This window comes from Petromyzon marinus, chromosome 31, assembly GCF_048934315.1.
Source record: "Petromyzon marinus isolate PM22_M1 ecotype Great Lakes invasive population chromosome 31, UKy_Petmar_22M1.pri1.0, whole genome shotgun sequence".
Lineage (NCBI taxonomy): Eukaryota > Metazoa > Chordata > Hyperoartia > Petromyzontiformes > Petromyzontidae > Petromyzon > Petromyzon marinus.
The window spans coordinates 15,903,777-15,929,985 of NC_133697.1; the positions used below are offsets into that span (position 1 = coordinate 15,903,777).

The window sequence follows — 26,209 nt, forward strand, 5'->3', positions numbered from 1 at the left end:
ATTGTGATCATCGCAAATTGTATTAACATTTTTGAAAGAAATTCTTGGCAAAATACATCAGAAATAACAAAGTTTATTCAAGGTATAAACATTGATATTAATTTTATTTGCGCTTGTCTACCATGAACGCCTGAGTCTCAAATGTTTCAGGAGGGTCCTGTGAAGTCTTCGCGGTAGGGGGCGATGTTGCTGTTGTAATCCAAATTGAGACATTTGAGAGGGTGGGTGACCAGCACCACGCCCAGCCGCCTGTCTCATGAGTAGAAATATTTACACGCCGCATCAGCTACATGTTTTAGGCTGAGTCGACCTAGGGGAGGCACGGGACTGATTAAAAGTCACTGGATTTGGCCGTGAGCAGGAATCGAACTTGAGTTGCCGGGTTCACAGCAAAGCGCGCTGACCGCTACACTACCGCTCACACACTCACACACAGAGGTGCACAAATGCCATCGCGTGGTGGTGTTCATTGCTGACAGGTTGCGGAACAGACTAATGGTTGGCTGATGCATCGCCTGTGCTTCCTACTATATCACCTTGCGAGGTTTTATCCACCCGTTGTGAACGTCGCTTCTCCACCCTCCTCAATCTGAACGTCAACTTCGCTCCACAAAGTAAAATGTTTTTATTTTTTACACAATCCCAAGGCCTTCTCGGAGTGTAATGTCGGCAGCACATTCCGTACAAGCAAACTATGGACGGATTCAACTGTGTCCCATCAGCAGCACCATGCTTTCTTGAATCAATGCTAGTGAACCGCCAGATGTAATCGGTATGGACTGACTTAATGATAAAAAGCCATACTGTACATCAATTATTGTAAAAAACCGTGTTTAATCAGAGTATCTACGTTATATGGATCAGAAGCATAAACAATGACATAGACATGTTAAGAACTGTGCAAATAATGGAGGTGCATTCTTTAAATTACGTTGAAGGGCAGGAAGAGGAACAGGACACTGGAGAATACATGCCAAAAACCAAATTGTTCACGAACTATATTTTAAAGTGATTTGTTTACCTTCTTTGGTTCTTTCGGTAAAGTCACGTAGAATGAGAATAAAATAATAAATTGATAAAATAACACAATATTCTCACGACGTTTCGGCCACAACACAAGCGGCCTTCATCAGGTGAAGGGACGAGACTCTCTGGTAGGACAGCGCTGGACAGTCTCGTCCCTTCACCTGATGAAGGCCGCTTGTGTTGTGGCCGAAACGTCGTGAGAATATTAGTGTTATTTTATCAATTTATTATTTTATTCTCATTCTACGTGACTTTACCGAAAGAACCAAAGAAGATGAATCCTTGCAGTCACGAAAGCTTCAAATCGTGATTTGTTGTTGTGGCATTGACCCGCACCTACTGGACGTCTGTGCTAAGAGCTTAATAGCTAATCGGATTCATCCAATATAAATATTCAGATTCTGATATATTTAATGGACTATTAACCAGATCCTAACTGCTCAGACAAGTTTGCCTTTTCATGAAATGTTCACTTTAGTACCTCAGCCTGCAGGCCCTTTGGATGAGTGTTTTCAATAAATGTTTAAGCCAAATCTCAACTTACCAAATGTCAACAGCAGTTAAACATGTGAAATAAATGCTGCGAGTTTTTACCAGCAAGAGCCATCCACCAAAACCACGAGGCCCATTCAAAAGTAATGGTTACTCGGAAACAATATTTCAGGTTGTCCTTAGGCTGCTCAAGTAGAATTACAGCTCATAATACTCCACAAGTTTGTATGTGATACATTCTACTCGTCTTGTGTTGTTGTACCGAGTTGATGCACGACCTTGTCAGTTGGAACTTGACCATGTAGTTGTTTGTGGCATTGTTTTCTTCATGGCTTTTTCTGCTGTAACCAGGTGTAATCGTGTAACCAGGTCCCCATACAAAATGTGCATTCATTGCCAAATGGGATTTACCTGTGCCAAAATTTATAACACAATTAGAATTTTTGCACAATTTCACCCAATTGCTAAGATATGTATTGTGAAATTCGAAAATAGTTATCAAGTAAGCGATTAGATTACCATTTAAAGCTTTCGTGACTGCAAGGATTCATCTTCTTTGGTTCTTTCAGTAAAGTCACGTAGAATGAGAATAAAATAAAACAATAAAATTCTCACGACGTTTCGGCCACAACACAAGTGGCCTTCTTCAGGTGAAAGGACAGAACGACAGAGCTCTGTCGTCCCGACAGGTTTGTTCCTTTCACCTGAAGGCCACTTGTGTTGTGGCCGAAACGTCGTGAAAATTTTATTGTTTTATTTTATTATTTTATTCTCATTCTACGTGACTTTACCGAAAGAACCAAAGAAGATTAGATTACCCTTAATGTTATTCGCATCACAGAAGTTACAATACTTATTGTGCCAATATATTTATTTTGAATGGCACACTCCAAAAACAATTTCATTCTGTGATGGCAACAATGTGTTTTGTTTATACGAGGTTTGATTTATCTACCGAGATACATATAAGGTGATAAAAAGGAGGTGCAGAAAAGATTCCCCACATTGGAAATGTGTGTGATTTAAATTGAAGTTGGCAAATGCCTGGAACTGCAAGAAAGTAAATTAGACCAATCATCTCAATCATTGGAAGACATCGATAGTTTTTTTTTCTGGACAAAGTTGCTTTAAAGTTGCTTCAGTTAATTCACCTACGTGACTTTACCCAATAGAACCAAAGAGTATGGATCCTAGCAGTCACGAAAGCTTTAAATCTAGAATTAAACACAAACCTCGGTGTTGTACCACCAAGATTAACGTGCACTCTAACAATTCAGCTGGACTGATCACAATTGACAGCCACAGGCTAAAAAATATAAATCAAACGTTTTAAGTCAACTGCAAAGCAGCATTGGCATGTTTCCAAGAACACGAATTTAATCCAGGGTCTCTTAAACTTCAGGTGACAGTCCCCACATTTTATACATTGATGAGATTTTCTCTGCAGGCATACCAGTCATGTTGCATATGCAAAGCACTGACTCTTCCGGCCAGGGTCAGAGGAGTCATCACTGCAAGCAGCTCCAGTAGTCCCACAAACGTGTTCCGATTGATTAATCACTTAATCTGAACCTACTTTGACCTCCGTTTTGGGAAACTGGTCTAAGATAACCCCAGCATTCCCTAGCAAGATTGTTCAATTATATTTTAGCATATATAAAGAGAAAATGGAAAACTATACAAGTGATTCTGCTTTATGGGTACAAAACAACATTACCCAGCTGTGAACATGCAGGTTTGTTTAAATGGTGTATTTATTTTACAATGACAGAAAGCTAAAACATAAGAAAAAAACAAGTGGGCTCTTCAAACAAAATCCACCGTGGGCTACTCAGGAGACATATCCACTGCTAGCCTGCGGCGCAGTGTCACACGCCGCTGCTCATCGGGCTGCGCCCGTGGGCGGAGCAGGCTGTGCCGCTCTGCCGACACCTTGAGGGGTGTGCCGGGGAGCTGCAACCCTGCGTGAGCCTCTCCCACGGGGGTCACCTCGACGCTGGGCGAGTGCACGATCGCGTTGGTGCCGCCCGTGGCCATGCCGTTCGTCGACTCCACAGCCTTGCAGAGATTGTCCACTTTTGTCAGCATGGAGGGCAACAACTTGGAAGAAAAAGCAGTCAGATTGAAAAATGTAAATTTCTATAATTGGAGTTAAAGTTACACCGGTCATATACTTCAAATTCCACAGACACAATTATATTTGCACGAGACATCTGTATAACGAGCTGCTCCATGGTGCGTCGCCTCCGACTGTGGAGGCTACTGCTGCTGCCCCGTGCTGCTGCTGCGTCTGCTAATGCACTGCGGTGTCATAAGGCCACGCTGCTTATGGGCGGATTTGGATCAAGTTGCAGTTCTAATGAGGATTTAGGGCTCTGGTGCTAGATGGGTTAAGACAGGTTTAGCTGCACTTGATTTTAATTTGCAATTTCTAAAAAAATCCAATCCTTTTGCAATGAGGAGGTCCACCATGGTACCAGAGTTAAGGCAACACAGAAGAGCGAGTAGGCAGGCATGGGACATATTTCTGGTAGATGCAGGGTTAGGAGAGGACTCCATAAAAGAGATGATGGCAGAGGTGCCAATTGCAGAGAATTTGAGCAACCAGCAGAGACAATGGCATGAAAAATACAGGATGTTGAGAACAGCACGCTGCTCCACACATCTCCATCTTTAGTCATAGTGGGGGTAAGAGAAAGGGTGAAAGTAGTGACGAGCTGTGATTACTCAAGCATAGCGATAAATTTAAGTCACATCAGAAATTATCGTATAAGTACAAGAAGGAGAGGTTAAGTTGGGGATCCCCTTTTTACATTTAAAAAGGGGACCCCCAACTTTTGTCATGCAATCATCTCAAGCAGCTATGCACGAAATCACATAAAAACACAACACATCCAGAGCCACAACATGATTATGGGCTGTATAAACAAGGCATGCGTATACCTTCATGACTGCTGATGTTTCCGTAGCGAGGCACGTCACCCGCTCACTCAGCTCTTTGTGCTTAGCATCGTCTACAGACTCGCCGCACACAACTGTCAGCGGGACAGGACAAAGGGGAATATTACACTCACCAATATATGCCAACACAATCAATGTAATGCACCTCCAATTAGCAAGATTGACGACGTAAGGTGCAAAATAAGTTCAATATACATACTTGGGCTAACTTGTACATGTGATAACGTGTAAACAACGTTAAACTGCACTTTAACAGACTCCACAAAGCACCTGTGTTGCATTCCTTCTTCAGGCTTTTTGGAAGATAAGGATGGTACAATTTCTGGAACAAGATAAATATAAATTATCAACAAAAAACAACCCTTTATCAAACATTTACAATTTAAACTTAGATGTTCCATGGTTGTTCAGAAACCAGGAGGTATCAGTTTTCATAGGAATAACACAGAAAGCACATGGACTGTTTATAATAAGGCTGTATGGCTCAATGGGAAAACCTCTGTAATGACAAACAGGCAATCATGGTATGCACACACATTTCCTAGAGGAAGTAAATTATCATTGTTGAACAGGTAGATAAGATTTAATGCAGATATATAAAAACTATGGCCCGCAGGCCCAACCAATGCCACAGCTCATTTCATCCAACCTACAGATTCAAATGTAGTGGTAAATGGTCCTCACTAGCATTCAATAAAATGAAGTTATTTAAATAAAAAGTGTGAAATAATCACCTTAAGTGTCTACCTAAAGGGCCTTGAGTCAAGCAAGGTGTAGGTGGACTTCAGTGGGAGTGGGGGCCTGGTATGTGAAGACTGCTTCTATGAGTACTGCAGCTGCAAGCGTTTATTACAGATGTGGGCCTCATAGCTTCACTATCAGCAGACCATTAACCTGAAACTTGGTGCCGCTGAATTCTTCAGCCATCTATCACCAGTTCTGTAGAAAATACAAGACTGAACTATAATAAACATAACTCACCCACTCCCAACAATCTAGAAATGGATACTAAATCTCTTATGCATACAGATTATACAGCATCAGGTGTATATATAGTGTATGGTTCATGATGTGTCTATGGCCCATGGTTCTCATCAAGCTGGGATCAGATGTGAAAAGGCCTGCTTTCGTACCAGACACTCTCGCTCAGCCTTCAGCTCCCGGACAAAGTGGTTGAGGATCCGCTTGGGGTAGCGCCGTCGCTTGCCGGCCACGGTCGTAATGTAATTGTTCCGAGTCTTATCCAAGCTTGCCATGTCCATATCTGATTGCAGAAATAAAGATCGCAGATAAAGGAAAAACCTGAAATTGGCAAAAACAAGCTTTAATTGCGGTAATTCAAATTCTTAGTTTTAGCTGAACGCTTTGCTTGGTTTCCGTATTCTTATATTACTATTATGTAGGTTGCAAGATCAAGTTTGATATTAACTATTTTCCGTCACTCTGCATGTTTACATATGTAGTGTCGTAGGTCTCTTCTTCCTTCTTGCTCGAGAGTTGTGTGTGCATGCGGGTGGCGTGCGTCGCACACACTCAGTCGGAGACGAGGTAATCGCAGGAGGCACCGTCCTCCCCTTTTATTGTTGTTGAGTTTATGTCACCACTCGGGCCCCCTCTCTCTCTCTCTCGACCACACTGCTCACGACCCATCCCAGACACGACCCTGTTCCACCGACGGCGTCGACCGGGACAGCCAACTAATGTCAGGCCGCGCAATGATCGGGCGAAGGCGATGACGACAGCGATGACGAGACGAGTCCAATCCCAGAACTGGCAGCCTGGAGCTCTCGCTCTTCGCTGCTTTTATTCCCCTCGGCGCGTCTTGGCTCCGCCCTAGCCGCGCCTCCCTTCTTGAACTCACCAGAGGGGTCCAGGGGCTCCCCCACAAGGTCTATCGTGACCCTTGCCCCAGTGCCTCTGCCCTGCCGGCATACCCGTGTAGATGCTCAACGGCGTGTGCGCTAAGTGCCCTCCTGCAGTTGCAGTACAACAGTCAGTGCTATGTCACTACACATACATGGGTATATGTCATAAAAATGTATCCTTGCCTCATGACATACAACTGTTGTGCCTCTGTACCCAACCTTGCCTCTACAATTCTCTTGCCTTCCAATTTCCACACCTTCAGTTTCAAACATCATCACATACCCACCATCCTTCACTACCTCTATACATTTTCTGTCTACCATATTGTGGACTTATTATAAAAGCAGTTACCAATTCTTGTTACCCCTCTATTGCCTCTCTGAACCCAACCTAATATCTCCTCACAATAGACAACCTGAGGTACCTATCCCCGGGTTTCATAAACCTGAATAATGTGTGCACCATTAACTGAATAATTTTAAAATCCAAGGAAAATAAGCATGTCCCATGCTTTAAAAGAATATATAATTTTTCCCAGAGAGTAGCTCTGGAATTGATTAACCAACCATGGACCCGACAGCAATATATCCATCATGGCTCATTAACAAAGTATCATAAATCTCATCTCGTGGGCTTCATAACCTACTCTAACTTTCACATCAGTGGCTCAAGTGGAGGATTCATGTGTCAACAGAATTGAGGCAGAACCAACTCAGACAATTTATTCAAATTTCAGCCACCCCCAATTATTTTTTTTTTCATGTCCAGCAAGTTGCTGGTATAAGCATCTGTGTAAAAAACACAAATTGCTCATTCGTCATCATCAGTTTAACTGTGAGGGCTGAAACCAATAATTATTCATGCTGTATAACAGGCGAAGAAGCAGTGAAGTGATTTACAAAACCCGAGTGCCATCTAGTGTTGAGATAACGCCAAGAACGTGACCCCAGTAATTCTGTAGCTTCCTGTTCTATAGATCGTTTCTAACACGAGGTGACATTCGTTTGGCTGAAGAATGTAGTTTACAGCATCTTACAATTGCATACCTTGCAGGGGATCTTCCACTTCAGGAATTTCATGCCACAGCTTGCCGTTTATCGTCACATTTTCCTGCAGACCTCTCACTATGGTCTGCAAGCACAGAAGCATCACAGCTCCACTGTAAACAATCCCACTGAGACATAACCGCGTCTCTAAGGGTGAAGCAGACAGTGTTTGATGTGAATGTTGCGATTAACAGACCTCAATATTACCGAAGATGAGGTCTGAAAGGCAACGCAATGCATCACCCAACTCAGGCTTGCATACTACCCATGTCAAGCTTTTTTTCAGTGTCGAAAACAATTGGACTTTGCTGTAAGGTAGATACACTGATGACATTCACGAATGAAGGATAGTGAATGTGAGTGGCAGTCCGAATCCCAACATCTGAGAAACGCAACCTCAGGGAGATATCACCTGAGCTAAATTAAACAGGATTATGAATTTCACAGCACTCATAGTGAATGTAAAGTGGTTTAAAAAAGATCATTCTGAACAATAAAATATTGACATCACTCAGAACCAGCCAAACTCAATACCTCTGATGTGTATTAGCGATATCGATGCGGGATATACCGTCCTGTAAGAATCTTGCGTATGTCTTGTCACGAATATAAAATTTTACATATGAACCTCATGGCGGAACCCCGGGGTCCCATAAGCCCCCGGCTCTCGCATAAACATTATATTATAATGTAAACATATTATAATGTAAACATTATATTATATATAATATAAACATTATATTATAATGTAAACAAAAACTTTGCTCTTTTTCACCAATGGGTTGAAAGATGGTGGCAAGTGTTGTCTTGTCAAACTAAGGCTTTAAAACTGAAAACTATTTACCTGCAGTACCTCTATTTAAATATACTATCGAAAAATAATTTACACCCCTCTGTCAATCATCGTGTTTCTCAGTGTGGATTTGTGAACACACTTTGTAAACAGTAGGTAAATAGTACGCGTTTTCAATGCGTTGTTCAAATTGTAACAAACGTTTATACCAATGTTACTCTAAAGAGTAGTGGGTCGCCGCTCCTCTTATCCGCATTGATACGAGCGGTATGTGGGGACTATGGCTTAACCGGAAAAAAAACCTATCTGCACAGATGCATACGGAAGAGAGAAGTATTATCAAACAGGAGGAATTAACGGTGCAACGCATCTCATATGTTAAATATCTGCAGGTAATAGAATTGTCATCGATTGATCCTGGCTGCAGACATTGGTAGGTCACAAATAATAATGAAGATAAGAGAGCAGTTGCACTGTATTATACATACCGTTATGACAAATGACTTAAGTCGTGTAGGCAGTTTGGGCAGCTTTGGGTAAGACTTATTATGATCCTGCCCATACCCGAGCATGGAGTGCATTCGCTTGTTCAGCTCTTGTGCGCATTCGTCGTAGCTGCTGTGCTTGGACGACAACAAAACAATCCGCGCCAGGTGGGTCGCGGCGTTTATGTGCGCAGTGGGACAGAGTCGCCAAAAATAAATTAATCACGATTTTGACTTTTATTCGGGACCCCGGGGTCCCGCCATGAGGTTCATATGGCCGCAATGCCCATGACTAACGCTAACCAACACAAGTAATGCGTGTGTGCATTTGTCAACATGCATGATGTGCCCTGCTGGGACAGTCGGTGTGGGCAGTGCAGTGCTGGTCGGAAGCAGAGCAGGGAATTACAGGGTGAAGGGCAAAGGACAGGGAGGGAGGAAAGGGGGGTGGGGAGTGCAGGGAACGGCAGGGAGGACAAGGCAGGACAGGGAGGGAGGACAGGTCAGGGGGGCAAGGCAGGACAGGGAGGGAGGAGAGGCCAGGAGGGAAAGGCAGGACAGGGAGGGAGGACAGGCCAGGAGGGCAAGGCAGGACAGGGAGGGAGGACAGTGCAGGAGGGCAAGGCAGGACAGGGAAGGAGGACAGGCCAGGAGGGCAAGGCAGGACAGGGAGGAAGGACAGGCCAGGAGGGCAAGGCAGGACAGGCCAGGAGGGCAAGGCAGGACAGGGAGGGAGGACAGGCCAGGGGGACAAGGCAGGACAGGGAGGGAGGACAGGCCAGGAGGGCAAGGCAGGACAGGGAGGGAGGACAGGCCAGGAGGGCAAGGCAGGACAGGGAGGGAGGACAGGCCAGGGGGACAAGGCAGGACAGGGAGGGAGGACAGGCCAGGAGGGCAAGGCAGGACAGGGAGGACAGGGCAGGAGGGCAAGGCAGGACAGGGAGGGAGGACAGGCCAGGAGGGCAAGGCAGGACAGGGAGGGAGGGCAGGCCAGGAGGGCAAGGCAGGACAGGGAGGGAGGAGAGGCCAGGAGGGCAAGGCAGGACAGGGAGGGAGGACAGGCCAGGAGGGCAAGGCAGGACAGGGAGGGAGGACAGTGCAGGAGGGCAAGGCAGGACAGGGAAGGAGGACAGGCCAGGAGGGCAAGGCAGGACAGGGAGGAAGGACAGGCCAGGAGGGCAAGGCAGGACAGGGAGGGAGGACAGGCCAGGAGGGCAAGGCAGGACAGGGAGGGAGGACAGGCCAGGGGGACAAGGCAGGACAGGGAGGGAGGACAGGCCAGGAGGGCAAGGCAGGACAGGGAGGGAGGACAGGCCAGGAGGGCAAGGCAGGACAGGGAGGGAGGACAGGCCAGGGGGACAAGGCAGGACAGGGAGGGAGGACAGGCCAGGAGGGCAAGGCAGGACAGGGAGGACAGGGCAGGAGGGCAAGGCAGGACAGGGAGGGAGGACAGACCAGGAGGGCAAGGCAGGACAGGGAGGGAGGGCAGGCCAGGAGGGCAAGGCAGGACAGGGAGGGAGGGCAGGCCAGGAGGGCAAGGCAGGACAGGGAGGGAGGACAGGCCAGGAGGGCAAGGCAGGACAGGGAGGGAGGACAGGCCAGGAGGGCAAGGCAGGACAGGGAGGGAGGACAGGCCAGGAGGGCAAGGCAGGACAGGGAGGGAGGACAGGCCAGGAGGGCAAGGCAGGACAGGGAGGGCAGGCCAGGAGGGCAAGGCAGGACAGGGAGGGAGGACAGGCCAGGAGGGCAAGGCAGGACAGGGAGGGCAGGCCAGGAGGGCAAGGCAGGACAGGGAGGGAGGACAGGCCAGGAGGGCAAGGCAGGACAGGGAGGGAGGACAGGCCAGGAGGGCAAGGCAGGACAGGGAGGGAGGACAGGCCAGGAGGGCAAGGCAGGACAGGGAGGGAGGACAGGCCAGGAGGGCAAGGCAGGACAGGGAGGGAGGACAGGCCAGGAGGGCAAGGCAGGACAGGGAGGGAGGACAGGCCAGGAGGGCAAGGCAGGACAGGGAGGGCAGGCCAGGAGGGCAAGGCAGGACAGGAAGGGAGGACAGGCCAGGAGGGCAAGGCAGGACAGGGAGGGAGGACAGGCCAGGAGGGCAAGGCAGGACAGGGAGGACAGGACAGGAGGGCAAGGCAGGACAGGGAGGGAGGACAGGCCAGGGGGGCAAGGCAGGACAGGGAGGGAGGACAGGCCAGGAGAACAAGGCAGGACGGGGAGGGAGGACAGGCCAGGAGGGCAAGGCAGGACAGGGAGGGAGGACAGGGCAGGAAGGCAAGGCAGGACAGGGAGGGAGGACAGGGCAGGAGGGCAAGGCAGGACAGGGAGGGAGGACAGGCCAGGAGGGCAAGGCAGGACAGGGAGGGAGGACAGGCCAGGAGGGCAAGGCAGGACAGGGAGGACAGGGCAGGAGGGCAAGGCAGGACAGGGAGGGAGGACAGGGCAGGAGGACAAGGCAGGACAGGGAGGGCAGGCCAGGAGGGCAAGGCAGGACAGGGAGGGAGGACAGGCCAGGAGGGCAAGGCAGGACAGGGAGGGAGGACAGGGCAGGAGGGCAAGGCAGGACAGGGAGGGAGGACAGGCCAGGGTGCGCAAAGCAGGGTTAGCACGGGTTTTCGGTTAGGCCCTGCCTCGTTCACAAGACTCGCATGGCCGCTCACCGCTACGATGAGCTCTGAGGCGATGGCACGCCGCTCATCGGACAGACTGCGCGCCAGCAGCTCATCGATGGCGGCAGCGACGCGGCGCGCCGCGACTTCCGCGGCGCTGCGGGAGCAGAGCGGGATCCGCGACTCCATCGTCTCCACCGCGTCCGGACGGCCCGCGCTCGGCTCCCATTGGTCGGCGTGCAACACGTGACGCGGGCCACGTAACCCGTGAGGAAAAGCGGCGCGCGGGAAAACACACGGACGCGACGTCACTATCGCGCGACCAACCGCTCGGTGGCGACGTCACGCCGCCGCGCCACCACGTGACCCAATTACGACTTGGCGCAGTGACGTCCATAGCGTCGATGTAAATAATTCGAGCGGTGACGTCATAGGGTAACTGTGGCCATGTGGCCCAAATTATGGAAAAGTAAATACTCAGATATCCAGAGACGCATCGACCCACAGAAACACCGAGATACAAAGAGACGCATAGACCCACAGAGACTCAGATACAAAGAGACGCATAGACCCACAGAGACTCAGAGATACAAAGAGACTCAATAGACCCACGACTCACAGATACAAAGAGACTCATAGACCCACAGAGACTCAGAGATACAAAGAGACGCATAGACCCACAGAGACTCAGAGATACAAAGAGACGCATAGACCCACAGAGACTCAGAGATACAAAGAGACGCATAGACCCACATAGACTCAGAGATACAACGAGACGCATAGACTCACAGAGACTCAGAGATATCCGAAGACACAGATACCCACAGATACTCAGAGATACAAAGAGACTCATAGACCCACAGAGACTCAGAGATACAAAGAGACGCATAGACCCACAGAGACTCAGAGATACAAAGAGATGCATAGTCCCACAGAGACTCAGAGATACAAAGAGACGCATAGACCCACAGAGACTCAGAGATACGAGACGCATAGACCCACAGAGACTCAGAGATACAAAGAGACACATAGACCCACAGAGACTCAGAGATACAAAGAGACTCATAGACCCACAGAGACTCAGAGATACAAAGAGACGCATAGACCCACAGAGACTCAGAGATACAACGAGACGCATAGACCCACAGAGACTCAGAGACACAAAGAGACGCATAGTCCCACAGAGACTCCGAGATATCCAGAGACACATAGACCCACAGAGACTCAGAGATACAAAGAGACTCATAGACCCACAGAGACTCAGAGATACAAAGAGACGCATAGACCCACAGAGACTCAAGAGATACAACGAAACACATAGACCCACAGATACTCAGAGATACAAAGAGACACATAGACCCACAGAGACTCAGAGATACAAAGAGACTCATAGACCCACAGAGACTCAGAGATACAAAGAGACGCATAGACCCACAGAGACTCAGAGATATCCAGAGACGCATAGACCCACAGAGACTCAGAGATACAAAGAGACTCATAGACCCACAGAGACGCATAGACCCACAGAGACTCAGAGATACAAAGAGACGCATAGACCCACAGAGACTCGGAGATACAACGAGACGCATAGTCCCACAGAGACTCAGAGATATCCAGAGACACATAGACCCACAGAGACTCAGAGATACAAAGAGACTCATAGACCCACAGAGACTCAGAGATACAAAGAGACGCATAGACCCACAGATACTCAGAGATACAAAGAGACGCACAGATCCACAGAGACTCAGAGATACAAAGAGACGCACAGACCCACAGAGACTCAGAGATACGAGACGCATAGACCCACAGATACTCAGAGATACAAAGAGACTCATAGACCCACAGAGACTCAGAGATACAAAGAGACGCATAGACTCACAGAGACTCAGAGATATCCAGAGACACAGAGACCCACAGAGACTCGGAGATACAAAGAGACTCATAGACCCACAGAGACTCAGATACAAAGAGACTCATAGACTCACAGAGACTCAGAGATAGAAAGAGACGCATAGACCCACAGAGACTCAGAGATACAACGAGACGCATAGACCCACAGAGACTCAGAGATACAAAGAGACTCATAGACCCACAGATACTCAGAGATACAAAGAGACGCATAGACCCACAGAGACTCAGAGATACGAGACGCATAGACTCACAGAGACTCAGAGATATCCAGAGACACAGAGACCCACAGAGACTCGGAGATACAAAGAGACTCATAGACCCACAGAGACTCAGATACAAAGAGACTCATAGACTCACAGAGACTCAGAGATAGAAAGAGACGCATAGACCCACAGAGACTCAGAGATACAACGAGACGCATAGACCCACAGAGAATCAGAGATACAAAGAGACTCAGACCCACAGAGACTCAGAAATACAAAGAGATGCATAGACTCACAGAGAATCAGAGATATCCAGAGACACAGAGACCCACAGATACTCAGAGATACAAAGAGACTCATAGACCCACAGAGACTCAGAGATACAAAGAGACGCATAGACCCACAGAGACTCAGAGATACAAAGAGACGCATAGACTCACAGATACTCAGAGATACAAAGAGACGCATACACCCACAGAGACTCAGAGATACGAGACGCATAGACCCACAGAGACTCAGAGATACGAGACGCATAGACCCACAGAGACTCAGAGATACAAAGAGACTCATAGACCAACAGAGACTCAGAGATACGAAGAGACGCATAGACTCACAGAGACTCAGAGATACAAAGAGACGCATAGACCCACAGAGACTCAGAGATACAACGAGACGCATAGACCCACAGAGACTCAGAGATACAAAGAGACTCATAGACCCACAGATACTCAGAGATACAAAGAGACGCATAGACCCACAGAGACTCAGAGATACAACGAGACGCATAGACTCACAGAGACTCAGAGATATCCAGAGACACAGAGACCCACAGAGACTTGGAGATACAAAGAGACTCATAGACCCACAGAGACTCAGATACAAAGAGACTCATAGACTCACAGAGACTCAGAGATAGAAAGAGACGCATAGACCCACAGAGACTCAGAGATACAACGAGACGCATAGACCCACAGAGACTCAGAGATACAAAGAGACTCAGACCCACAGAGACTCAGAGATACAAAGAGATGCATAGACTCACAGAGACTCAGAGATATCCAGAGACACAGAGACCCACAGATACTCAGAGATACAAAGAGACTCATAGACCCACAGAGACTCAGAGATACAAAGAGACGCATAGACCCACAGAGACTCAGAGATACAACGAGACGCATAGACTCACAGATACTCAGAGATACAAAGAGACGCATAGACCCACAGAGACTCAGAGATACGAGACGCATAGACCCACAGAGACTCAGAGATACAAAGAGACTCATAGACCCACAGAGACTCAGAGATACGGAGAGACGCATTGACCCACAGAGACTCAGAGATACAAAGAGACGCATAGACCCACAGAGACTCAGAGATACAAAGAGACACATAGACCCACAGAGACTCAGAGATACAAAGAGACTCATAGACCCACAGAGACTCAGAGATACAAAGAGACGCATAGACCCACAGAGACTCAGAGATACAAAGAGACTCAGAGATACAAATAGACCCATATACAGAGCCAGAAGCCATAATAGTGCAATTTTGGCCATGCAGCCCCAACTATATGTACCATATAGTAGACCCATACAGTTTGTCGTCGTGGAGGTAGCTCAGCTCTCCGATCTTACATTTATATGCAAATTTCATCTCTAGCTCCGCCCACTTTGCTTATGCAGTTATTTTCGACTCTCTGAGTTACATTACCAGGTTAAATGTCTTTATATTATATTCCCTGGGTCTTTAGGTAAAGCCACGTAGATAGAAAAATAATAACAATATCACGACGTTTCGATCGCAACACAAGCAATCGTCATCAGGTGAAAAATATAGCGGGAGAGCTGCTGAGGCGGAAAAACATATATGGCGGGAGCGCTGCTAAGGCAGGGAGTTATAAAGGTTTGAGATGGGTGTAGCCCAAGGGTCAGTGGGCGGGGCTAGAGATGAAATTTGCATGTAAATGTAAGATCGGATAATCTTAACAAACGAAGCTGTGGGGGTGGCCATTGTATTGTGAGAGATTAGGATGACAATGTAAGAAATTTTCTTGTAAATGTAAGCTCGGAGACAGCTCGGAAAGAGCCATTGCCACATGGAGGTGGAAAAGGATGGCAAGCCGCCATTTACTAACACAGCTAATGGTGGCTGTGTGAGTGAATGTAACTCAGACAGTCGAAAATAACTGCTAGCATAGGTAGGTAGGAAGGGAACAACACAGCCAGTTATGACCTAAACTGGTTAATAACGTCCTTCCAATGATTGCTTAGTTTGTACCCATCTTCTCGGTTGAAATTGTGTCTGTGTTTGTATATCTGGATGGCTTCATGAACAAATCTTTGCTGATAGCCAGTGGGTTTGCAGAGTACCTTCGTCTTGGTAAAATCAATTTCGTGTGCCCACAGCATTAAAATAATGATCTGCCATGGCTGAGGTATTGGTCCTACCGTGTTTCAGATCTGCCTTATGTTCACGAACCTGATCCGAGACATATCGCTTAGTTTCCCCAATGTAACTGCTGCCGCAGACACAGCTTAGTTTGTAGACACCGGGGTATTGCATGTCAGGGATCACATCCTTCACAGATGGGATCAAATCACGAATTTTATGTACTGTGTGGAATCGTACCTGGATCTTGTGTTTGCTCATGATTTTGGAAATCTTTTTGGTGACTCCTGCTATGTATGGCAAGGTGATGGTTTTTATTGGGTCCTCAGATGGTTCTTTCCCAACAGTTGGGGTGATAGCTTCACGGATTGTGTAGTCTGAATATCCATTCTTCTTGAGGGCTTGGTGTACGTGCTCCAGTTCACTGGCTAGGTGGTGATGGTCGGAAATACATCTAGCTCTATGGTGTAGAGTTTTGATGAGGGAATTCTTCTGGGATGGATGGTGATGGGAGTCAGGTTTTAGGTAGGCATCCGTATGGGTGGATTTCCTGTATACAGTGTCCCATTGAGCCATCAGGTCTCTTTTCGATAAAAAATCCAAGAATAGTAACTTGCCATCCTTTTCCACCTCCGTGGTGAATTTGATGGCTGGGTGTATGGAATTGATGTGGTTGAAGAATTGGTCCAGAGCTGGTAGGCCATGTGGCCAGATGACAAATGTATCATCTACGTATCTCTTCCACAAGGAAGGATGTAGGATGGATGCCTGGATAGAATCTGTCTCAAATTTCTCCGTGAAAACATTGGCTACAACTGGAGATAAGAGAGAACCCATTGGGGTACCTTCAACTTGTTTGTAGAATGTTCCATTCCAGGTGAAGTAAGTGTTGGTGAGGCAGTGTCTAACCAGGGCTGGTACATCAGCATTCAGTCCTTGTTGGACCAAATCTTCAATTATTGCAATGGTATCAGGCACAGGAACTTTGGTAAACAAAGATACCACATCGAAACTGACAGCAGAGGGTTTTAAGGAAAGCCGCTTGGTTGGTTCGATTAAATGTCTTTACATTAACAGGCTAAATATCTCACTAACACAGCCACCATTGCTCGTTTTCCTCGATATGGCGGTGGCTCTCGTTTTTCTGATATTGACATGCTAATCTCTCACAATACATTGGCCACCTCTACAGCTTCGTCGTCGTGGAGGTAGCTCAGCTCTCCGATCTTACATTTACATGCAAATTTCATCTCTAGCCCCGCCTACTTCACTTATGGTGCTTGGGCTACACCCATCTCAAACCTTTATAACATCCTGCCGCTATATTTTTTCCTGCCTCAGTAGCTCTCCCACTATATTTTTTCACCTGATGACGATTGCTTGTGTTGCGATCTAAACGTCGTGATATTTTTTATTCTTTTTCTATGTGGCTTTACCGAAAGACCCAAAGAATTAATTCCTGCATTCACGAAAGCTTTAAGTCAAGATATATACGAAGGTGTTTTCATCTAATTAATGAGTGTTACATAGATGCTGCCACCTTAATTTATGTCAAAACTAACATAGTAATGGGTTGTGCATTGAAATAAAGGGGAACAGTTAACAAAATCACGATAAATGTTGAGAGTGAAGGGAATGGTTAACAAAACCACAATAAATGTTGAGGGTGAAATCTGTACATGACGAGAATAAAATATTATAACATACATGATATTGTAGTGCGGGTTGGAAAACCGCGAGTTTCACAAAATACAGAAAGCATGTAAAAGGTGAACAACCTTTAGGTATTAGCCAAAAAACATCAGCATTTCCTGAAGAGCTGCATATTGGCCCACTTGTCTTAGGTCACACATTTTCTAAATGAAGGTGAAACTTCATAAATATGCACGATTTTTTTTATTAGTGTACATCAATAAAATCCAAAATTAACCAACCAGAAAACATGCTAGTTTACAGGGTGATGATATCAATGTTAAAATTAATTGTCTGTCATTTAGAGCATGCGTAATATCTAGCCTTGATACCTTACTATGTACACACAAATAATTGATTCATAATGGTTGTAAAAGCCTACGTATAAAATTATACATTTCATTGCATGAAACTGTAAAGGAAATATATACAATACAGTATACGTATTTGCTTCCATAAGATCACACCCAGCCAGTTTAACCAGGATGGTTGCCAGAAGCTGTAATTAGTGATGTAGGTTCGAGTGTCAACTCTCAAGCGAAACAAAATCACCTTGGCCTCATCGTCCTCATTCCACACGACCAATTTCTCAATTAACCTCTGGTCGATAGTAAGCGTTGATATAGAGTATACGTTTATAACGTTATATTTACACATTCATCACCAATATAACTCACGCCGATAGGGCAATGAGCTCATAAGTGTGAGGTTGTGAATCATGATCAAGTTTGATTTAGCCCATCGCCCGTCTCGGGTCAGTAAATTGAGCACTAAATGACTACCTAATTATGGAAAGTAAACGGTGGTTGTTCGATGGCTGAGGACCATTAATAAGTGCTAGAAAACAAGCATCACAATGGATCACTTGTAGCAAAGAGACTTGCAGTGTGGATGATGCAGGTTTGTTCGTGAAGAAGGCATTGCAAATTTTGGTAGATTTAGGCACCAAAACTGGACACTGGACCGAACATGAGCTTACTTAAAAGTGCATGGCATTGATTATGGATGCTCCCCTTCCTTCACCTCTATCAGTTAAAAAGTGGAGGTAGTGGCAGACTATGTATTTAGGTAGTAATGTGCATAAAATAGGGTGTTGTGAAAAGTAAATCCGCAGGCATTGAAATCATAAAAAAACATTTAGAAGAGTAGTCAAACTTAATTTTAAATAAACTTGTGACCTTTGAAAATTGGCACATGTGCAGGATGCTATGTCTTGGTGGAAAATCTTTAACGGCATGAGCACGATTGGTTACGTACGGTGCAAAATAAGTTCATGGAAGTCATCAGGAGAGAGAAGAGCTGAAGTGGACACATTCTCCGAGTGCAAGGTTTGATGAACGGGGACACCACAGGAGGAGGGAACCGACCAAGAGACAGGCCGAGGGTCGCAATGTGGAAATGGTTACCGAGGACAAGCAATGGAGGCGGCACCCACAGGTCAGCGACCAACGTGAAGAGTGAAGGAAAAAGAGTTTGACCCGTGGTCAACCAGTTTCAGTGCTTGATGCCTCTTTTAAAATCCAGCCTGAACGTGCTGCCCCCTCTCTCCTTGTGCATCGTCATTCTGTGAAATCCTGCCCTGTCTGCTGACTTTCCATTGCTTTCATAAATTGTACGTGGTATTTTGCACAGTGATTATATTTGCTATTGAGCTTTACATTTGTATAGTTTTTCTTAAATTACTTAAAGTTAGGTACTCAACCATGACCCACCCTCATATAGCCATATTATGCACAGGTTGGAAATTCTGCAGCTATTTTTAGGGCAAGGCACTTGTACTTGAGCTATGGCCTAGAGCCTGACACCACTCGTAATACGGCTGAAATCAGTGCAAGGCATGCGTGCAACCACAGCAGTTCTGGCTGTGTTTGCACGAACTCTGCAGCGTGATGTTTACCACCAGCAACAATGGATGCGTCCAGTGATCTGCTTTTCGTTACCTGTGTCCGACGTACGAGCGAGGCAAAGCATTTGAGACTAATACCGTGCGTGGTTCGTCAGCCTTCGCCACTTTCCAATGTCAGAGGAGAGCAGGGTCACGTGTGCTTGCGTTGACTCTCGCGTTGGCGGAAGAGGCGGAGGCGCTCGTTAAAGGGAAGCGTCTCCACCCCGGGAGCCGCGTCCTGCTCGGCCTCACTGCGCGGTGCACAGAGCAGCAGGCAGCGCGTGGTCGTCAGCGCGCGCGCAATGCGACCACCCCACACATGCGGCCGTGCTAGAGGCAGGTCTCCGTTCTTAGGCATGGCTTGAATCAGGCTCGGGTCTAGATCCAGTGAGTCGGCTTAAAGCCACACTTAACTTCAGAATCGTGAATATTTATATATATACTGGAGGAATCCGATTAGCTATAAAGCTCTTTTTCACAGATGTCCAACTTGAGCTGGCTCTGAGCATAGTCCCAGCCACACTCAGGATTTCTGTGGGCCCAGCCTCGCTCAGTTGAGCGTGAGGCTGAGCCAGAGCCAAGCTGCGACTGAGAAAATGCTGATGAGTGTTCACTCTCGCACAAACTTTCAAACTTTTGTATACGTTGTACTCCAATTATTGCCCATTTTCATATTTCCTAAATCACATATGCATGTAATGCAATATACCCAGTTGTCATCGAAACAAATTATTTCGTGATACTGCGTTGGCAGTGGTGCACAAACACGAGCAACTAAAAACCTCAACACATTCTTCAATATTATTTGGGTCTTTTGGTCAAGTCACGTAGATAGGTTCAAAAATATATATATTTTTTTTACTTTACCGAAAGACCCAAGGAATATGAATTCCTGCAGTCACGAAAGCGTTAAGTCAAGACATTCTTCAATAACATTGGCTTCAAAAGTCTAATAGGTGACGTTTCAGCCAATGGCCCTTTACATGACATACAGTGAGGGAAAAAAGTATTTGATCCCCTGCTGATTTTGTACGTTTGCCCACTGACAAAGAAATGATCAGTCTATAATTTTAAAGGTAGGTTTATTTGGAGGAAATAAGTATTTGACCCCCTCTCAATCATAAAAGATTTCTGGCTCCCAGGTGTCTTTTATACATGTAACGAGCTGAGATTAGGAGCACACTCTTAGAGGGAGTGCTCATCTCAGCTTGTTACCTGTATAAAAGACACCTGTCCACAGATGCAATCAATCAATCAGATTCCAAACTCTCCACCATGGCAAAGACCAAAGAGCTCTCCAAGGATGTCAGGGACAAGATTGTAGACCTACACAAGGCTGGAATGGGCTACAAGACCATTGCCAAGCAGCTTGGTGAGAAGGTGACATACAGTTGGTGCGATTATTATTATTCGCAAATGGAAGAAACACAAAAGAACTGCCAATCTCCCTCGGCCTGGGGCTCCATGCAAGATCTCACCTCGCGGAGTTGCAATGATCATGAGAACGGTGAGGAATCAGCCCAGAACTACACGGGAGCATCTTATCAATGATCTCAAGGCAGCTGGGACCATAGTCACCAAGAAAACAATTGGTAACACACTACAACGTGAAGGACTGAAATCCTGCAGCGCCCGCAAGGTCCCCCTGCTCAAGAAAGCACGTATACATGCCCGTCTGAAGTTTGCCAATGAACATCTGAATGATTCAGAGGACAACTGGGTGAAAGTGTTGTGGTCAGATGAGACTAAAATGTAGCTCTTTGGCATCAACTCAACTCTCCGTGTTTGGAGGAGGAGGAATGCTGCCTATGACCCCAAGAACACCATCCCCACCGTCAAACATGGAGGTGGAAACATGCTTTGGGGGTGTTTTTCTGCTAAGGGGACAGGACAACTTCACCGCATGAAAGGGACGATGGACGGGGCCATGTACCGTCAAATCTTGGGTGAGAACCTCCTTCCCTCAGCCAGGGCATTGAAAATGGGTCGTGGATGGGTATTCCAGCATGACAATGACCCAAAGCACACGGTCAAGGCAACAAAGGAGTGGCTCAAGAAGAAGCACATTAAGGTCCTGGAGTGGCCTAGCCAGTCTCCAGACCTTAATCCCATAGAAAATCTGTGGAGGGAGCTGAAGGTTCGAGTTGCCAAACGTCAGCCTCGAAACCTTAATAACTTGGAGAAGATCTGCAAAGAGGAGTGGGACAAAATCCCTCCTGAGATGTGTGCAAACCTGGTGGCCAACTACAAGAAACGTCTGACCTCTGTGATTGCCAACAAGGGTTTTGCCACCGAGTACTAAGTCATGTTTTGCAGAGGGGTCAAATACTTATTTCCGTCATTAAAATGCAAATCATTTCATAACATATTTGACATTCGTTTTTCTGGATTTTGTTGTTGTTATTCTGTCTCACACTGTTCAAATAAACCTACCATTAAAATTACAGACTGATCATTTCTTTTGTCAGTGGGCAAACGTACAAAATCAGCAGGGGATCAAATACTTTTTTCCCTCACTATAGCTTATTCCTCTCTGGCCTCTGCGTGAAGGGCCAATTATTATTAAAAGGGAATTATCGCTTTCCTATCATTTGTTTTAACTTGACCAAACAACTTAAACCTCACTATAAAGTACACATTTTTAAAAAGGAACCATTACATATATTTTTTACGTTTAATTTTAAGACTCTTTCACAGAACAATGTCAAACTGTTTAAATACTGTCGGATGAGTTGGTCTTTAACGTATCATCTGCATTGCTCACCTGGGGGAGGGGGGGTGCTGACGGTGAGGAGAGTCTCTGGAATATTGGTGTTCATCTCCCATCCTGATCTCTCTCAGCCCTACCGAGGACAGTTTGTCTGCAGAACCTTCAGGCTTTGAATGCTGTTGCCGTAGTATGTGTGGCTTGTAAACGCCAGATCTCATGAACTTGCCGGATTGCTGAACTACTGGTTGAGGCATAGATGTCAGGCTTTTGGGTTTTACAGCCACTGGTGGACGAGGCTCATGCTGCCCTGAGCCTTTACTTGGGTTCAGCCTCAGCCCTGAGACTTTTTGTGCTCGAAAAGAGTCTCTCTTGTCCAGGACCTGCAAGTCTGTTCGAGCAGTGCCCTCCCTCACGTCCACCACTCTCATCGGTCGACCGTCTCTCAGGGATGCTCGTCCCAAAGCCCAGGACACCTCCCCTGGGTCCTGAGGAGCAGAGCTATAGGTCCTCAGAGCATGGGCTGTTACTCTAGAAAATTGGACGTCATCTGGATGCTCATGGGAGTGTCCCCCATTACAGGGAACGCATTCATTAGCCGATCCCACCTCAGTTGTCCTTTCTACCCAGGGTGAATCATCAACCAGCAGGGTAGATGGTGAAGGCGGGGGTGGGAAGGCCGACTCTGTGAACATCTCAGCTTCTAAAGGCAGGGGCAATGATGGAGGTAATAGTGGGACCTCCAAGGAATGCACTGCTGGTATTTCACTAGAACTCGAGGAAGTGGTATCTAAAAGTGGACTCTCTAGATATCTATCAAGCTGACTGTGGATTAAGTTTTCCCAATGAGTATCAATAGTTTGATCGACTGGGCTCAATTGAAAATTATTTAGAACCCTGTCATCGGCAGTTTGCTCCGGTTTATTAGCATAAGCGTTGGAAATTTCACCTTTGGGCACATCATGAGGTTTATGATCGCCCTGCTGTGGTGAAGCTCCATGATTTGTTTCTTCAAGAAAAGCGATATCTGCCTGTGTTTTAATATCACTACACAATTGTCTTCCTGGTAGAACAAAGGGGATTTGTGAAGATAGCTGAGATCTCAGTGGAGGATGAGAACTGTTGTTTTTGTTTGGTTCATTCTGCCTTGCATCCTGGCTGTGCACCACCTCCCCGGGGAGCTCGAGCCCCTCAGGATGCCGACTAAGCTCTTCGGCCATGCCTCTCTCTGATGCTCCGCGAGGGTCCATAGCCTCAATGGAAGGGTAGAATGCAACTTGTTTCAAGTGTTGAGAGTATTCAGGAGCTTGTTGAATGTTATTGCAAAACATAACCTCTACATCTCTATGAGTTTCATCCAAGTAATAATCTAAAGGTGATCTATTATTTTGCATCAAAGCGACATGCCACTGAGAGTCAGCATCTTCACTTGACTGAGTTAGTTCAACTTTTGGAGGACTTTGCTTTGACTCAAGCTGGTCACTTGTCATTTGAATATTTTCCTGTATAAAATGTCCCATAAAACTTGATGTATATCTTGTAAATTTATTGGAAGGACCAGAACTGAAATTGGTCAAACCTTTGGCCTTCGTGTCTGCTTCGAAGTGTGAGTTATCCATTGAAGAAGATATTTCCAAATTTCCTTGGCTAAATTCACCAACCTTAGGTTCTGTCGATGGAGGTTCAGGGCTCACGCGGAGTTGGCTATGTTGCAAGTGTTCAGTGGGAGCCGCAAACTGATAGGTTTGCGGTGCAAAGGGCGCGGCGGCACTAGGCAGCTGTGAGACGATGGGGCCTGTGGCCTGTGCTTCCCAGGACTCCTCTGTCTCCCGCAGAGCTAGGGTGAGCGTCTCGGTCGTTACGCGTGGAAGCCCACGGGAGCGCGACTTCCTGTGTTCATCACTTCGCTGCGACGTACCTGCATCTGAGGCGACTTCAGACTTAATTTCGTCGGCAATGTCTGTTGTGGTGTGTTGAGGAGTTATGGGGCCAGCAGAATTTGTTCCATGCGATCTAAAAATGGGCAATTTCCCTTCAGTTGTGAGTGATGGCTCCGGTCCTGTTGAAGCTTTTGTTTCATTCCAGTACAGGGAGAGGTGACTGGGATCTTCGTTGCCTCCTGGTACTTGAACCTTCATGTCCACCTTTTCTACAAACTGGGGTTTTATTCCATCTGCTGCAAACTTGTGCATTGTAGAACTTGGCGACTGATCGATACATTCACTCTCTTTAGCAGCAGACGTGTTTACATGCTGGTCCCGTTTATTTTTAATGATGGGCAATACCTCTACATCATCATGGGATACCTGAACGTTTCTAGCAAGCTGTCTAGTCTGTTCCAATGCAATAATTTTGTCATGTGTGGGTTTTTGTATTGCATCCATAACACCCAAGGCATTTCTCTTGGGGTTTCTGATGTGTGTTGAGAAATTTAGCTCAGTTGCTGTGGATTGTTGGGCATTTCCAGGCCACATCTCCTCAGAGATGGAAGAAAGTACATCAGGGATGACTCTACAAGTGGTTCGCCTTGTGCCTTTTGATTCGCCGATGCTCGCTCCAGTGAACCCAGGCGCGTGGCGTCTTGCGCCTGTGGGCTCGTGGGGCTGCTGCTGCTGCCGGGGCCTGCAGGGAGGGTCCTCCACTCCGCTCTCTCCCACTAAACGATCACAATCACAAGATAATTCATTGTGCAATTCTCCTGTCTCGTGTGGATTTGCAGTTTGTTTGTGTCGTGATAACAGGTGACTAAGGATCGGTACACATTGATTTTCACTGCCATTTTCCACAAAGTGAACGGTACTTTGTAAGTCATATGGATTTGCGTTAAAGTCATCTGGGTGTGTTTGTGTTGTGGGTAAACCCTGGTGCACAGCATTGAGAGTCTGGTCCATATTCTTTGAGAAGTTTCGGATGGGCTCGAAGAAGCCTCTCTGCAGGAGCTGATTGAGATTCCCATCGGAGGTTGAAGAGAATCCTGTAGAAAACCTCGAGGCGGGAACCGGGGAGCTTCGTTCGGCCTCCTGGGGAACAGGTGCCCGGAATAACAGTGGGCGGAAACCCCCTGCCGCTAAATCGGGGTCTAGGTCTGGGGAGAGACCACTTGGGGACTGGGCACAGTGAGGGCCAGCAGGAGGCTCTGTGTAGGAGACCAATCCCATCGGTGCCTCCATCTCTACCTGAGACTCCACGAGTGACTGCTGAGAATCTCTCCTGTGTTTCACACTTGCATTAAAACCACCTGAGTGCGGCCCTGACTGAGGGGGATAAGTGGGTAACTGCAGGGCTTTCAATTCTGGCACTGTGTGCTGACTGACTGAGAATAAGGAGTTATGCCGTTCACCGTCACTTCTCATGTTGACATTAATGCCAGGTATTGTGGATTGAAATGGAGGTTTTGGTTCTCCAGTAGGTGACAGATGAGTCGTTCTTTCTCTGCCGCCAACTGGTGCTCCAGCTGAGGTCACAAACGAAAGTGGACTTGACTGAGGTTGCCGCTGTTTTGAGTTTGGGTGTAAAAGTAATTTGTGACGTGTCTGGCTCGTGCCCAGATGAACCGCTTCCATTTGGTTTGGCTCCGGAGAATGTCTATGCTGCTCCCAGGGGCCCAGGCTGTGGTCAGACCAGGCCGGCAGCGCTTGTCCGAGCCGGGCTTGGAGCGCTGGGTGCGAGTACTGGCCCTGTGTCACCAGGGTGTCTGAAGAGAGCTCCAGCATGGATGTCGCCGGCCTGAACGCTGAAGACTGCAACATAAAACATCAGGCAGTGTGCTCAGCCAATAAGATTGTGTCTTTGGCTCGAATACACAAGCCAGAGCTGCCCGCTTACATGCAATCATGCCTACATAAATAAGGCAGTGGTAAAATAAAAAAAATAAAAAAATAACAATGTCCCAGTGTCCTCATGCATCTGACTTGCAGACATGCAAAGAGACCAATAGACGTATACAGACTTGCATAGACCCACAGAGATATCTACGGTTTTTCACAGACTTACATTGAGAATGACAAACTTAAAACAGACTTGCATAGAGACGCGTAGACTTACACAGAGTAACCTACAAACCAACTGATTTACTGTTTACATAGAGACCCAAGTCCTTGTGAGTGCCGCATCAGAGCTCTTTACTGTGGGTGATGGTGTCT

General features: G+C 46.8%; 2 protein-coding genes across 5 annotated transcripts in view; both read right to left on the minus strand.

Annotated features, from left to right (window-relative positions):
* Positions 1 to 814: 814 nt before the first annotated feature.
* On the minus strand, positions 815 to 19,504 carry NSL1 (NSL1 component of MIS12 kinetochore complex). 4 transcript variants are annotated; one of them, XM_032964255.2, is made up of 7 exons: positions 19,416 to 19,504; positions 11,330 to 11,500; positions 7,392 to 7,476; positions 5,613 to 5,743; positions 4,750 to 4,801; positions 4,462 to 4,553; positions 815 to 3,618 (listed from the first exon to the last, which is right to left on the minus strand). In XM_032964255.2, exons 2-7 carry the CDS (start codon positions 11,465 to 11,467, stop codon positions 3,346 to 3,348), a joined length of 771 nt encoding a protein of 256 aa, XP_032820146.1. In that variant the 5' UTR covers positions 11,468 to 11,500; positions 19,416 to 19,504; the 3' UTR covers positions 815 to 3,345. The 4 variants fall into 4 exon arrangements, with proteins under 4 accessions (XP_032820146.1, XP_075927285.1, XP_032820147.1 ...); XM_076071170.1 differs by lacking the exon at positions 19,416 to 19,504 and adding an exon at positions 8,673 to 8,802 and having other exon boundaries at positions 11,330 to 11,434; XM_032964256.2 differs by lacking the exon at positions 19,416 to 19,504 and having other exon boundaries at positions 4,462 to 4,532; positions 11,330 to 11,906.
* Positions 17,665 to 26,209, minus strand: part of LOC116947931 (uncharacterized) — a 43,099-nt gene continuing 34,554 nt past the window's right edge. The window contains exons 24-25 of the mRNA XM_032964252.2: positions 22,125 to 25,807; positions 17,665 to 19,611 (exon numbers count right to left, since the gene is read on the minus strand). Of these exons, the coding sequence (XP_032820143.1) occupies positions 19,512 to 19,611; positions 22,125 to 25,807 (3,783 nt within the window). The 3' untranslated portion in view covers positions 17,665 to 19,511. The remainder of the gene's footprint in view (positions 19,612 to 22,124; positions 25,808 to 26,209) is intronic.